Consider the following 15,473-nt stretch of genomic DNA (forward strand, 5'->3'; position numbering starts at 1 on the left):
ATTCCTGACGGCTCCAAGATGTTATCTTGTTCTTTGGTTCTCCCATTCTTGAGGCTGTTGGGTGGATTCCAGTCTGCCCTCCGGGGGGTCCTCTGGTTATTTCCACTTGACGCCTTCTTCAGCCGATGGACACTGGATTCTTAGGCTGGCACCTCCCTGATCATTCAGTTATTATCTACACCAAGCATCCATCCACATACATCCTCTATCTCTATTTTAATCACAGTTGTTAATACAACAAAAGGGCGGGGAGTCTCTGGGTGCTGTTTCTGTTGTTAGAGTATTGCTTTGAGTCTCTCTCTCTGTGAATTGCTTTGAGAACAGACTCTGTCTTAGAATGTACTAACACAGTTAGCAGCTTGCAAGTTTCACACATAGAGGGAGAGAAACAGTACCAAAAACCAAGAGACCTCTTAATTAGTAATACCCTGGAATTTAAACTCTGGGGAATCAAACTCATTTGTGATTTTAATACAGAACTTCTTTAATATGATCCAACATTCTGTTGTGTGGTATGTGGTTGTTGATGAGTATTTGCTTCAGGTTGGGGGGCTGTCTGTAGGCAAGGACTGGCCTGTCTCCCAAGATTTGTGAGAATGCTGGGTCATCCTTCAGAATAGGTTGTAGATCCTTAATAATGCGTTGGAGGGGTTTTAGTTGGGGGCTGAAGGTGACGGCTAGTGGCGTTCTGTTATTTTCTTTGTTAGGCCTGTCCTGTAGTAGGTGACTTCTGGGAACTCTTCTGGCTCTATCAATCTGTTTCTTCACTTCCGCAGGTGGGTATTGTAGTTGTAAGAATGCTTGATAGAAGATGTCAAGAATTATAACGTTCATAAACCAGTCGGAGAACACTTCAATCTTTCTGGTCACACAATTACAGACATGAAGGTCGCTATCTTACAACAAAAAAACTTCAAATCCAGACTCCAGCGAGAAACTGCTGAATTGGAATTTGTTTGCAAATTGGATACTATTAATTTAGGCTTAAATAGAGACTGGGAGTGGCTAAGTCATTATGCAAGGTAGCCTATTTCCCCTTGTTTTTTCCTAACCCTCCCCCCTCAGACGTTCTGGTTAAACTTGGATTTATGCTGGAGATGGCCCACCTTGATTATCATACACATTGTAAGGAGAGTGGTCAGTTTGGATGAGCTATTGCCAGCAGGAGAGTGAGTTTGTGGGGGGGGGAGGGGTGGGGGGGGTGAGAAAACCTGGATTTGTGCTGGAAATGGCCCAACTTGATTATCATACACATTGTAAGGAGAGTGATCACTTTAGATAAGCTGTTACCAGCAGGAGAGCGGGGTGGGAGGAGGTATTGTTTCATGGTCTCTGTGTATATAATGTCTTCTGCAGTTTCCACAGTATGCATCCAATGAAGTGAGCTGTAGCTCACGAAAGCTTATGCTCAAATAAATTGGTTAGTCTCTAAGGTGCCACAAGTACTCCTCATCTCTCACTTTGTGCTTCTGCCTGGTAAGAACACCATCATATTGGACGCTCAACTTCTCACAACTTCTAGTTATGATCATTTGGGGTGGGTGGTCTAAGAGTCTTCAATTCACTCCCCCTTCCCAAGTCCAACAGAGTGCCAGTTTGCTGACCTTTGGGTATGTTGCAATAATTTTCACTTTGGTTTTTCTAGAGGAGTGTACTGAACAGGAAGGGCTTTAATGAGATGGGGCGACCTGAGTGTCTTTCTGTATTACTGGGATGGATTTTCAAAGCAGCTTCTAATTTTTGCAGGCAGAATTTTGTAGGTTCATCCCTTAGGTTTGCTGGCTGGCCTGGAAAGCATGTCCCATGTTATCTCCCTGGAGCCTCTCTTTTCCCTGGTCTGCTTCAGGAGTCTCCTTCCCAGCTACCTTCTGCCTTCAGGGATGGTCTGAAGGTGCAGGCCTCTCTGTGTTTTCTTTCCCAGAGAGGAAACACCCAACTACCTCTCTCCTAGGTCTCCTCTCCTTATTGCTTTGCAGCCTTTCTTTATAGAAGCCACCCAGGTTGGTTCTTCAGAGCTGGGTCTAATCCTCAATTACCTGTCTTCACGCCAGGTGCAACAGAATGGGCTAATTGGGCTCCCCTTCACCCTTTCACTGCTAGTGTCAGGAGGTACATACCTCATCCTGAGACCCAGCCCTGCCAGGTACTGAGCATCTCATGAGGAATCTCAAGCACTCTAATCTCCCATTGCAATCAATGGGAGTTGAGATTGCTCAGCCCCTCTCCGGATCAGAGCCTGTATCCGAGCTGCTGATGTCATGACTACGTTTACATTTCAGCCTCTTAGCTGAGTCCTCTAGCTGCTATATACAGGTGGCACGCTACCACCTGGACAGTGATTAATTTGAGTTCTGTTTCCAGGGTAAAAACCATAGTAAGAAACTTCGGAATTACTATGCTGCAAATAGTTGCCCAGCTCCTGCCAGAATGAGCAATTCAGTGGAGCCTGCCGTGCCTCAGATTGTCTCCCATCCAGCTCAGGTAAGGCCTGGAGAGATGAGCGAGGCTGTGCTGCTTACATGTTCAGTACCCCCTATGACAAGGGTAACTAGGTCTCATGCTTTGGGGTGGGATTGCTGCAGGGGTCAGAGGAATCTTCCCCACTATGTCCAGCATGGTGCAATTGGACTGGTGTGTGCCTTTACATTCTTCTGAAGCATCAGGTATTGACCGCTCCTGGATACAGGGGACTTGACTCACTGAGCCACTGATCTAATCCTGTATGGCAAATCCTATGATACCTGTGTGAATCAGATGCTGTGCTGATTATGGCTGTTTAAAGCCATGGAAAACACTCATCGTCATGTCCTTCATTTGTGTGTGTTTGTGGAATATCCTCCCCTTGCCTAGCCATCTCCTGTGCATCGAAGTGAGGCTGCACCTCGGTGCTTATGTAGAAAAGGTGCTTAGATTCTAGCACCAACTGCACTGGGCCATCATTTCCCTCCCTAAATAGCTACTTTTGTGGCACTTTCTCCAATCGCAGCATGAGTGAATGGCCCCCTCTGGGGTCCAGATTAATGCTGTCCCATGAACTGCCCAATGGCAGGCACATGTAGAGCAAGAGTGCATGCCGCATTAGCTCAAGGGGTAAATCAAATGTTCTCCACACCTGACACTTGCATGTCATTGCGTGTTGGTCAGCAGGGATCAAAGCTGGGGCCTTCAGCACCAAAAGCATGGGCCTCTACCACTTAAACTAAAGGAGAATGAATTCCTTAACTGTGAGTAAGTAGTAGGTTGTTATATGGTTGCTGGGGCCAGACACTGAGGCTGTGGGAGACCTGTTGACATGCAAAAAGAACCTAATCCAAAGCTTACTGAAGTGAATGGGAGTCTTTCCATTAGCTTCAGTTGGCATTAGAGCAGGCCCTGCCCCAAGCCCTTGCATGTTACAAGTGTACTTTGCTGCTTCCCAACAGCTGGGGTGGCTGCTCTGCCTTGTTTGAGGAACTAATTCTCAGAAAAAAAGAAAGCCAGGTTTGAGCCAGCTGCGTAGAAGATGTTCATATTGTACGATGCAAGCCAGAATTCTAGAGTTTTTTTGGGAGGAGGGTCTAGTTAGAAGCATATGAAGTATCAAAACGAGGGCCAAAGAAACTGCACCTTAGAAAGTGTAGCACTGGCAAGGTCAATGAGTAAATCATGGTTATCCACACTATTTGGGAAATACTGTTTCCTTGGTGATGTACAAAACACCAAAAAGATTCAGTTACTGCCCCAATCAGCTTACATTCTAAGTAGACAGACAAGATCACGCCCCATAATGCACTGGGAAATCCTGAGGACTGAGCTTACTCGGGACTGGATCATTCCTCTAAAATTTGCATATGGAACTCCCGCTGTCCATAGGCAAGGTGTGAGGAGGGGTCAGTTGTTTCTCTGCAACCCGTGGAAGGTTCTTGGCTGGGCTGGAGATCCAGTTAGGGGGTAGGTAGTCTGGACACAGACCGCCCTGAGTGCTGTGGACTCTCCTTTCAGGGAGCTCCCAGGGGCAGAGGTAGGCAGAGGAGTCAAGCCTGTGAGGAAGCTGGAAGTAGGAGCAAGAGGCGCCAGAGCCAGTGCAGAGGTACAGGGCCTCTGCACAGATAGTTTTAATCTCCATTTGATTCTCAGAGATCTGTGTGGATCTTAGGGATGTGCAGGTTCAGGGGGCCAAACTCCCAGCTGGAGCCAAGGAGAGGCAAAACCTACTCCCACAAGGGAAAGAATTTGGGGAACACTGTGCAGTGAACCTGAAGTTCTAATCTTCCACCAGCTTGCTGAGAGGGGTCAACTTCATTGAGCCTGGCTCAGTTATTTCAAAGAATGAAGTCTCCTATGTTTGCATATGAAACTTTCCCTCCCTTTTGCTGATAGATGGGTGCCTCTAAACCAGGAGGCCGAGTGATCATGGCCACAGAGAATGATTACTGCAAGCTTTGTGATGCCTCATTTAGTTCCCCGGCTGTGGCCCAGGCTCACTACCAAGGAAAGAATCATGCCAAGAGGCTACGCCTGGCAGAAGCACAGAGCAACTCATTCCCGTAGGTATTGTTCAACCTTTACATTAAGGCTGGCCTGAACGTGTGCAGCCATGACTCCAGCAATCTCTATTAATGTATCTCAGAGAGCTTTAAAACACAGCTGTATGTATTTTTTTAACCTTCAGGGATACATCAGAACTGGGCAAACGGAGGGCACGGAAAGAAGGGAACGACTATAAGATGATGCAGAATAGAAGAAATGTGTATGCAGTTCAAAACAGTACAGGTACTTGAATGCTTGTGTCACCACTTACATGCTCCATAGGTCGCACAGTGACTATTTCTTAATGGGTTCAATTCTCTTCCATGTCCAAGCTCTGGTTAACACAGAAGCGTGCGTTAGGGAGCTCTTGTTCCGCGGGCTGGTCTGCACTGGTTCTAACTCTAGCGTGAGGGACTGTAACAGGGTGGCCACCTGCAGGGTGGCATGGGGCGACTCTGCAGTAGGCCTGCCTCATTTTGCCCCCTTCTCACAGCTCTTCAAAACTCTACAGCCTCATTTGGCTGCTGCAGTGGCTTGCTGCTATGACTTGGCCCTCCAGCTAAGCCCTTAACAAAAGTATAACTCTCCAGGGAAACAGAGTTCCACATCCATGTTAAAGCCAAACAAAACAGAGCCTTTTCCCCAGTCTCAAACTAGGCCCAACCCCTTCTTCCTAAGGGGCTTCTCTTCTGTCCTCTAATTCTTCTGCTCACCCTCTGGGCTCAGCTTTCAGCCCCTCCCAGGTTCCTTTCCATCACTCCTCTGGGTTCCTTTGGGTTGCTCCCTGGTCTTTCCCAAGCAGGCACTCCTTGGCCTTCCTACCTGGAGTCATCCACAGGTCTCTGCCAGCCTTGTGCTCTCCTCTGGCTCCTCACAGCCTTCCTGCAGCATCAGCCGCCACCACTTCCCCTTTCTTCCCAAACCTAGGGTTAGATATGACAGAGGACTGATTGGGTCACATGAACTTCATTTTCACCATCTGGGGAGGCAAAGCTACTTGTGAAATTGGGGTCCAAGGAGAGGCTGACCTGGGCCCCGTCCAGGGATTGGCTGCTGCAGCCTGCCTGAGGGTTTAGTCACAGCAGACTCTGTTAGAGAGGCGAGTCAGGGCACCTGTTGAACATCTGCGCCAGCCCACATCTAAAGGATCCTCCCCCAGCCTAAAGGGAGTAGCCACTGAGCCCAGGGCTCAGGTAAATTCAGGGGACAATGAATGAAAAGTAGGGATGGGAGTGAGGGGTAAAAGCAGGGAGCCAGAGAGGGACACTCAGCAGAGAATCCTGGACAGTGCCCACTGCTCCTCAAAGGTGTCCAGGGAGCCAGTGGATGCGGCCCAGAGTAATTGTGCCCAGATACGTGACTGGAGGGAGGAGCGAAAATAGGCCCCACAGTCACAGAGCGCCTCCCATCCAGCATCCTTCTCCTAGCATGATGGATGGCCACCTTGGCCAATGATGAGGAGGTCTCGCCACTTCTTGGGGCCACAGATGGGGTGAGTGTAGATCAGGAGGTGCGAGGAAAAAGTACAGCCAGAACCGAAGGAGAAGGTTCTGGAGTAGCCGGAAAAGGGGCTGCAACCTGGTGCACTCGATGTAAATGTGTACCAGGGTCTATGTGACACCGCAAAAATGGCACGTGTCAGGAAGGGGAGTGGGTGAACCATGCCAGGAGTTGCCAGCTCATATCCCTGGTAGGCCGGAGTCCAGGGTAGAATATAGACTGGCCGACCAGGGCTCCTCACCCTCCACAGGTGGTAGAAGGTCTTGCCACTTGGCATCGGGGTGGGACGTGAAGGGTATGGAATATGAACATGTCCAGCTGCTTCCTAGGCTTGATACAGAAACAAACCAACTGCAGGTCATGTAGCTGGCTTGGGTGGTGCGGAGGGGGGGCTTGCAGGGCAGGGGCCTGATAGCGATGTCTGGAGGATCAGAGGTGAGGGGCGGGCAGGGAGCACCCTCCACCAGGGCCTGCTCGAGGAAGGCGTGAGAGACAGGCGATAAGGCTACCCTCACCTCCTGGTGTACACACCGGAGGACACAAGGGGTGGAGAGCCCCATGCACCAACCAAGTGCCAGGGGATTCACCCCGTCCTCCCAGTCGTAATCCAGGAGGTCTTCACTGAGGTGGGGGTTGTGGTCAGTGATGGCATCTGAGTGAGCAGCCCGACCCTGGCTGTGTGTTTACCTCACAAGGGGCATTTGAAGACAGTCAGTGGGTCTATGATTATGCAGTCCCCCTGGCCAAAGCCTCTGTCTAGAAGTGATACAGCAAGCTGCGGTACCACACCCATATTGCTGCAACCTCAGAGGTTGTGCAGGTTGCACGGGTGCTCCATGCCCAAGTTGGGAGCCTTCCATTCCCCACTCCCTTGTCCCCGTACAGTCTGTTTACCTGAGCTTTGTGTAGATGCTGAGTGAGCCCCTCAGTAAAGGAAGCTTTGCAAAGAAAGAAGCTATTTGTGGTGCTAGGGCTTTGTCTGGCTCTCGCTGACTCCACCCATCTGTCCGTCTTGATCCTCCCAGCAGTTAAAGTTACTTCAGTTTGTCAGCCTCTTTTGGTTGGTTGGTTTCTCATCTCGTAACTTAATTTCCCATCTGCCTTTCTCTGTTGCTGCTTTAAGTGGTGGCTATTTCCTGGTGTTTTCTTGGCAAGGGGCCTGAGCTTTTGACTCCGACTGTACCACATCAACCCATGCTCGCATTCTTGCTGGCCAGAATGATAAAGCAGGTTTGCCATCTTCCAAGGCCATCTGTTCCCAGAATCAGTGTCTCTGGTGTTTCAGACTCTGACTTTGCCACCCTTTGAACAAACCCAATATGGGAAAGACAGATTCTGTTCTCTAATTTTGGCTGTGGGGAGGGGGAGAAAAGCACTTTGATTTACTGCAAAACCCTTTAAAAAGAACTTTGATCTAGGAATAAGCAGAGAAAAGCGCATGGGGGAAATTCACCCCTGAGTGACAGTCACTTTGCTCTTGTGCCCAGCCCTGTGCCCAGACAATTCCTCCAGTTCAGAGGAGCCTCTGGCCAGTGCAAGGCTAGCTCTGCCAGCGATGCGTTGCCTCAGCAGAAGCCGGGAGCATTCTAGGGCAGGACAGAGTGACGTGGAGGAGTGGTGGGTTGGAACATGACGAGGGGAGGGTGTTGAAGGTTGACAGACTGGAGGAGGGAAGAGGTGGATCGGGAGCAGAAGGGGATGTGGCTAGGGTGGAGCTCAGGGCTGATGGCAGCAGTGGGGAGTCAGTCCCATTGGTTATGTCTGCACTGCAGCTAGGAGTGAGCCTCCCAGCCCAGGTAGACAGCTTCAAGCGAGTGGGGCTTGAGCTAGTGCACTAAATGTAGCAATGTGGATGTTGTGGCTCAGACTGGAGCTGAGCTCTCAAGCCCACCCAACCCCCTGGGTTTGAGAGCCCTGCTCCAGCATGAGCCACAGCGTCCGCTCTGCTTTTTTTTAGTACACTAGCTCAAGCCCCACGAGTGCGAGTCTGTCTGTCCACGCTGGGAGGCTTGCTCCTAGCTGCAGTATAGACAAACTCAGCGGGCTATAGCAGCAGAAAAAAGGAGTCCTGGGGCTGCTCCAGCTTGCACCTTGGCCCTGAGTAGCAGCAGAAGAGGAGAGGTGAAGTTAGTTCCCTCTCTGTTCCTGAGCCGGCACTAGCCCTAGTGTAGGAATGAATCTGGCCTGATTCTGGTCTCATTTGCTGCAATTTTATATCTGTGTAACTCCACAGAGCGCACACATCAGGTATTCCTGATTTGCAGCTTCCTGTCCAAGAGAGAGAAAAATCAGCCCTTAATTCTATACCATTTAATTTGAAGTATATTTATTAGTGTCTGGATCAGCGGTTTTATTTTTTCTTTGCGGGTCTTTTAATGAGCGCTCGTTAGCTCAGACAGCCCTCTGATGAGTGTTAGTTTAATTCTGTGTTTTCAGCATTGTGTTAGTTAATATAACGGTTCTTCTAAAATTGCATTAAATATGATCTTATCGTAATTATTTTTAATTAAGCGAGCAGTAAACTTACTCTGATCAGAAAGCTGATTCTAATTCTGAAATAGGGGGAGCAGTGATACAGGGTCAAATTTTCAAAAACGCCTAACTCCCATTTTCAAAAGTGACTTAGGAGCCTAAAGCCTGGTGTACAATACAGCTTTAGGCAACTTACATCGACCTAACGCTGTAAGCTTCTACAGTAAAATGTAGCTCCCGTCGATGTAACGTGTCCACTACACCAACTTAATAACTGCATCTCCACAAGAGGCGTAGCACTTAAGTCAATGTAGTTAGGGCAACACAGTGTCAGTGTAGATGCTGCATTGCTTACATGGACTGTTGCTGCCTTTTAGAAACTGTCCCACAATGCCCCACATTGGCAGTTAAATCAGAGCAAGCGCTTCTGGTGAGGATGCGTACCACCGACACAAGGAGCACAGTGTGGACATGCAAAATTGATTCAATTACTGCGGTGCCTGTACGTCGACATAACTTAGGGCAAGTCTGCAGTACAAAATAAAGTTGACCTAAGTCCCATTGACTTTAGTGAGAGTTAAGCATCAAAGCCAGTTAGGTGCCTTTGAAAATTCTACGAGGTGCCTATCTGTATCTGTAGGTGCCTAAATACCTTTGTAAATCTAGGCCTAAGTCACTTTTGTGCTTAAGTCACTTTTGAAAGTAGGATTTAGGCTTCCAAGTCACTTAGGTGCTTTTGAACATTTTACTCATAGTCCTTAGTGATTGTGAAGTGAGGCTTGAAACGTTGCAGGGCTCCTCTTGCTTACAGATAAATGGACTCCTTTATTTTCTCTGCAGGTCCCTACTTCAATCCACGCTCCCGCCAGCGAATTCCTCGTGATCTCGCTATGTGTGTCACCCCAAGTGGCCAGTACTACTGTTCCATGTGCAATGCTGGGGCTAGCGAAGAGATGGAGTTCCGACAACATTTAGAAAGCAAACAGCACAAAAGCAAGGTGTCTGAACAGAGGTATAGGAATGAGATGGAGAATCTTGGCTATGTACAATGACACGCTATCCCTTGGTAGTAGTTTGCAGATAGAACAGCTTGTCTTGCCTGCTGTTTGCCACATGCCCTGCTTTGTGCTCCATTTGATAGGAGTATGCTCTCTAGCTATACATGTAATACCTGCAAACTTAATGGTATGGTTAGGGGTTTTTTATATCACTGTTGGCAGGAATATGCTCTGCAGGACGTGAAGTGGTTTTAATGTTTGTTTGCTCATTATCTAAAGCTCTTCATTGCATTTTGGGGGAGCCCTGTCCTCCCCCAAGCCCTGTTGCATGAGTGTGCAAGGCCCTAGAAGCACTGGGGGGACTACCACGGTTCTGCCATGCAGGCAGGGTATGTGGAGACGCATCACCCTTTTTGGCGTGTCCTAGAGCTGTGCTCCACAGCATCACTCCGCAGCAGGGGGACTTTGTGGGCAGGCTAGAGGAGAGGAGGGAACAGAGCCAGCAGATGTGTGAATGGCATGGTTGGCCACGCATCCCTGCTAGCAGAAGCATAAGAGGCTATAGCCTCAAATACACCTTACAGTAGGTGCCTCCTGCATTCCTGTCGGTACGGCACAGAGGCTGTGCACATACCCTGTGGGAGGATCCTATCTCACTCACCCTCATCTAGGCCACCCACCAGTGTTTGGACTTCAAGTGGCTAGGGAGGATTTCAACCTAACATCTGCAGTAGGAGAGTAGCTGATCTGCCACATCAGCAGATATGCTCCTCTGTCAAGGAGGATAGATTCTGGTCTGCTCTTGGCAATGGATTTTTACCACACTGGAGCCACTAGGCATCTTTATGCAGCATGGGAGCAGGGCCTGTGCAGGGCCCAGAGAGCAAAGAAGCTAATATAATCTGATGGGGGCTCTGTACTGAGCCTTGGCCCTCCATAGGACAGCATGGATGGTGCAATGAGGATGGGCTGGGGAGGAATCATGGGTCCTAATACCCTATCAGATTGGTGCTGAGGGGGGGGTCAGGTGCTGTTCTCCAGCCTGTAGTAGTAACTGTAAAGGGGGTGGGTCTGTGATGTAGTATAATTCCCTGGAAATTGGGGATTATTGGATTTCAACTGCCGCAACCTCCACTCCATTCAGCTGCACTAAGCCTGACAGACATTATATGTGCAAAGTGAAATTCACCTTTGGAGAAGAGCTGCCCATGTTGGGCATATTTCCTCTCTTCCCTTTACTCTAAGTCTCAGACTGAGCTTTCCTTTATCTTTCTTCCCTCTGAACAGCAGCGTTTTACAGTCTTTTGTTTTAGGGAAGGGATAATGAGCGTGAATGTAATCTCCAGGTTGGGCTGATTGTCATGTTCTCCCCTGTTTTATCTCTGGGCTGGGCTGCTGTACTATCTTTTGTGCAATCTCCGGGCTGGGCTGCTGTGTTCTTCCCAGTGCTCTCCCTGTGTGATGTTAGGGCTGGAGGGCCGTGCTGGCACCCATTATCTCCAGGTTGGGCTGTTGTGTTCTCTCATGTATTATCTCCAGGCGAGGCTGCTGTGCTGTCCCTCATGTGATCTCCGGGCTGGGCTGCCGTGTTCTCCCCTGTGTTCTCTCTGGGCTAGACTGCCGTGCTCTCTGTGTGTGATATTCGGGCTGAGCTGCCGTGCTGGCGCCCTGGTGATCTCTCAGTGGGGCTGCTGTGCTCTCCTCTGATCATTCACGCAAGTTGTGGTGAATTTAATGATCCTTATCTTTTTTCTAATATCCAAAATAAGTAGGGTCAGAGCCAGGCAGGTGCTGTGGATATCTCCCTTCCAGGCCTGCTTTACTGTTCTGGTTCTATGCTGGTGTAGCTCCTTGTTTTTCGGGTGGGAGGGTACTAGAAATGAAAAGGTGCTCTGTAGCTTGTCCCCTCCTCCTGGAGGCAGTGAGTCAACTTCTTCCCTAGGTATAATCCCAGTGACTTCAGTGGGGCTACAGCAGGGATGAATTTGACCTAGTGTGTATCATGTTGCAGACAGCCCTGTTTTTCGCCATCCTTCACTGGTCCCTGCTCCCTAGTATCCTGCATTCCACCAGCCTTTTTCAGCCTTAAAAAACAGAGTTTCTGTTCATCTTCTCAGTCCACCACAGAAAGGCTTGTATCACTTGCGTGCTCAAAAGCTGTTCTTCAGACTTTGAGTAATCTGTCTCATCAGCCACCTCCAGCGAGCACTGCACAACTGCCCTGTCTTTTATATAGCACTCCTATACTCCATGAGGTTAAACTGTAATGCAAGTCACAGCAATCATCACATGTTCCCTCCTGATCCATGTTTATATGCAGGGTAACAGACTCCAGTGTCTATAGCACCTAATGCTGGTCCTCTGTGCAAAGTCTGAGTAAATAGGCTTTTCACAGAGGAACTCCATCGGGTGGAATGGGTGCGAGAACAGAATCCTGGGTTGCAGAGCACAAACACAAGCCCCTTCCCCTGTGCTCTCCCTGGCTGGCTCCCTGGCCATGCCCACTGGCTTGCCCCATTCCCAACCTCCCTGTGCTGCCATAGAGAGTGCAGTCCTTCCAATGCCAGTCCTCTGGCATGACCTGCTCCCCATTCCACACAGTGGAACTGTGGCCTTTCCTCTATTTTCCTGGCTGTACACCCCCGTGCAAGGACGGAAGATGGTGGACGATAGTTGCCCTGTCGTGTTTCCCCACAACAATTTTTGCACCATGTTTAAATGTCCATTTGCCAAAAACCATGGCATGGTGTTTCCATTGTTTCGTGCAACACTGAATAAAACAAGAGCTGGGAAAAGCCCTGTTATACGTAGAGTGTCTAGCTCAGGGTCTAGTCAACGGGGCATTTTGCCTCACAAAACAGTGTCTAGTTCAAATGCCCCAGCAATGGGGCTCCCACGTTTGTTCTTGGGAGGCTGCCCAACGGGCAGGTAGATCTCCCCCGCCATCCAATCTCAGTTGGAACATCAGGGATGAGGGTTGTCACCTCCAGAATTCCATCTCTCCTCTGCCCTTGCTGTTCCCTGGTGTGAAGCAGGGAGTGGGACTCCACAGCACCTGGTGACAAGTCTCCCAGGCAGGAGAAAAGGCATCCATGGCTAGAAGGATGTGGGATATGCTGGGACTTGCTCTGTCCAGGAGTCCTGATGTGAGCACAATGGAACCAAAGACTGCCCCTCCCATCACAGCACCCACAGTGGTTTCTCCTTGACCTAGAAAATGGCTAATCATGAAGGTATGAAAAAACACCTTAGACCTTATTAGTGTTGCTGCGATAGCAGGGGACTGGACTCAATGACCCAGGAGAGCCCTTCCAGTCCTATGCCCCTATGATTTAAGGGTTAAAGCCAACCCAAAGGCCCTTCAGCAAGAGGAGAAGGTCATAACCTGACTGTATGCGAATTAAAGTAATTCTGTACATAAGGATTCAGAATGCTTGGGGAAAACGTATTCTGCTATATCTACATTCAGAAAGGGGGGGGGGGTGGCGGCGGCGGCGGGCAGCAGGAGAGGCACCATACCGAGTAAGAATACAGGCGTGGCACCTTTTTAGAGACCCCCCCCCCCTTGAATAGTTTATTTCTTGACTGGAAAAAAAAAATGAAGTGGACTTTTGTGAAGCTATCACATTGGCCAGTAGATTAATGATCTTTGCTGCTAAAAAAAAAAAAAAAAAAAAAAAATAATCATTGCATTCATATTTATTTTATTATGCTGATCATTAACAGTCTCGTGAATATTTATGGCTTTATCCTATGGGTTATTTTTGTTTAAATAGACAAATCTTCAGCGCACTTTGATTTCGAATCAGACTAGATATTTATTATTTGTGAAAATGTGGCTCTTCCCCCCTCTCCCCACGTATATGTATTTTTTTCTTCACATAAAATAAAACTGTTCCTTTATGTTTTCAAGGCAAACAAATTCAGGTTTTGCCTCCAGCTTTTTCTTAAGTCACAATTGCAACCTTTGTCTACATGGTGTACTCAGTAAATTGAGCACATCTTAATGTTAACTTTAAATACATATGCATTTCATTCCAGCTGTAGCTTTTATTTTAAGGCAATGAGACCAATACATGGGATCCATATAATTTATATGGAGTAAGAAAGAGGTACTGTTTTTTTTGTATTAAGCATTAGATGTCATTACGCATTAACAAATAAATGTGTTCTATCATTACCTAACATGGGGCTCAGTTCTGTGTATAGTTATTCTGCTGCAAATCTGAAGTAACCCTTCTAACTTCAGTGGAGTTACTCTGGATTTACACCAGTGTTACCAAGAGCAAAATTTAGTCCAGGAGATTTTTTTTTCCTTACTACATGAACATTATAGAGAGAATCGATCTGTAAGCATTGATTCATATTTTGGCTCACTAATATGCTGTTAATAACATGAGCAAAAAATCCTGTCATCACATTACTCAGGCAAGACTCCCATTGACAGCAGGGGGGTTATTGCCTGAGTACAAAGTGAATGACATGGCTGCACTGTATACTTGCGTTGGCCATGCCAAAACAAAGCAGGGTGCTAAATGTTCTCTCAATCGTAGATTTTGTTACAACAATCTAGGCTGGCTTGGCTTTTTAAAGAATATTTCTCTTGCTCTGTAAGGGCATGAACTTGCTCCCACTGAAATTGGCAGTGAAGCTCCCATTGATTTCAGTGGAACAGGATCAAGCCTTAAACTACTCCAGGAACTTTGTAGTGCCGATGCCTTGTCATGTACATGTTTTTATGTCTGTATCCACAAGGATGCTCTGGATGAGGAAAAAACCTTTTGCCCCTTAAGAAAAGCAAATTTCAAGAGGGATCCAAAAGGAACTATTATTACAACTGGCAAAGTCCATGTGTTCCCAGGAATAAATTTAGCATGCAGGATTGAACAATCGTGGACCTGATCCTGCTTTCATTTAAGTCATGGCAAACCTCCCATTGACTTCACTGGAGCAGGATCGATTGCCACCTGCATCAAATTGGAAGTAAGAAAAAAATCTGCTTTTAAATCAATTGTTAGACAATAATAGCTGGAATCCTTTTCCCAGTGATGAGGAGAGGCCAGTGGAGTTATATAAAAAATGAATAAGGCATCTGCAGTGAAAGGGAGGATTATGGATGTTTCTGAAACGAAACACAAAATCGTGAATGTGGATACAGAATCGATTCAGTCCACTTTGGAAGGAACTGATTTAATTTGTATCCTGCAACTGTATGGTAGCATCATTTGCAAATGCTTTGAATGTACTTCATCTAGAGCCTTCTTGTCAGGTTGGTTTTGTACACTTGTCCCTCTTTTTATTGCATTGAACTCTGTAGGGGAATAGTTGAGTTGATGAAAATGAACCTCTTCTCCACTCTACAATAAATCGTCTTGCTCTCACCATTCCACAACTTCAGTGTTTTGGCTTTATTCCTGCTGGTGAGTGCATGGCTCTAAACAGGCTTCCGCTTAGCAGAAGAGTTACAGGTGCTTGAGACTAGCTGCCTAATATGTATTAGTGCACAGGTAAAGGGTCCATGTGCGGCGCTGACTGCCTCCAACTCCTATGAAGTCCATTTTAGTCTTGAATCTCCCCACAAGACTCCTTGGCTTCACAAGGAGTTGAGGATGCTCAACACCTTGCAGGATAGGAGCCGAAATCACTGTGAAGGGCTTTGCATCACATTGTGTTTTCCTGCAGAATGGATACCACAAGCTCACTTGCATCTTCAGATTGAAGAAAGGTAGAGTGAAAAATCATACGGGCATTTAACTTTATAAAAGGTTTTTGAAAGGCTCAAGAGACTGGTGCATACCAGGCCTGATTATCACATATGCCCTGGTATAACTCCAGGGAGCCAGATTCCCCTCTCATTTACATCACTTTACAGCCCTGTTTCAGGAAAGCACTTATTAAAACTTAAGCATGGACCTAAGAGATTGCCTGAGTAGGGGCCTTTAAGTTGTTAAAATGATGATGGCTGTTCAGTGCCTATATGAGTTGCTGTTCTCA

At 47.6% G+C, this 15,473-nt stretch overlaps 1 protein-coding gene across 3 annotated transcripts in view; it reads left to right on the forward strand.

The window, feature by feature from the left end:
- The window catches only part of ZMAT3 (zinc finger matrin-type 3), a 62,238-nt gene that overhangs the window by 12,008 nt on the left and 34,757 nt on the right, over positions 1-15,473 (forward strand). For 2 of the 3 annotated variants that reach the window (XM_073359325.2, XM_073359323.1), the window contains exons 3-6: positions 2,362-2,481; positions 4,360-4,526; positions 4,652-4,752; positions 9,322-9,493. In XM_073359325.2, coding sequence (XP_073215426.1) covers positions 2,362-2,481; positions 4,360-4,526; positions 4,652-4,752; positions 9,322-9,493 — 560 coding nt within the window. Of the gene's footprint in view, positions 1-2,361; positions 2,482-4,359; positions 4,527-4,651; positions 4,753-9,321; positions 14,865-15,473 lie in introns of those variants that run through there. The other variant, XM_073359324.2, reaches the window with a different exon arrangement.

This window comes from Lepidochelys kempii, chromosome 9 (assembly GCF_965140285.1).
Source record: "Lepidochelys kempii isolate rLepKem1 chromosome 9, rLepKem1.hap1, whole genome shotgun sequence".
NCBI lineage: Eukaryota > Metazoa > Chordata > Testudines > Cheloniidae > Lepidochelys > Lepidochelys kempii.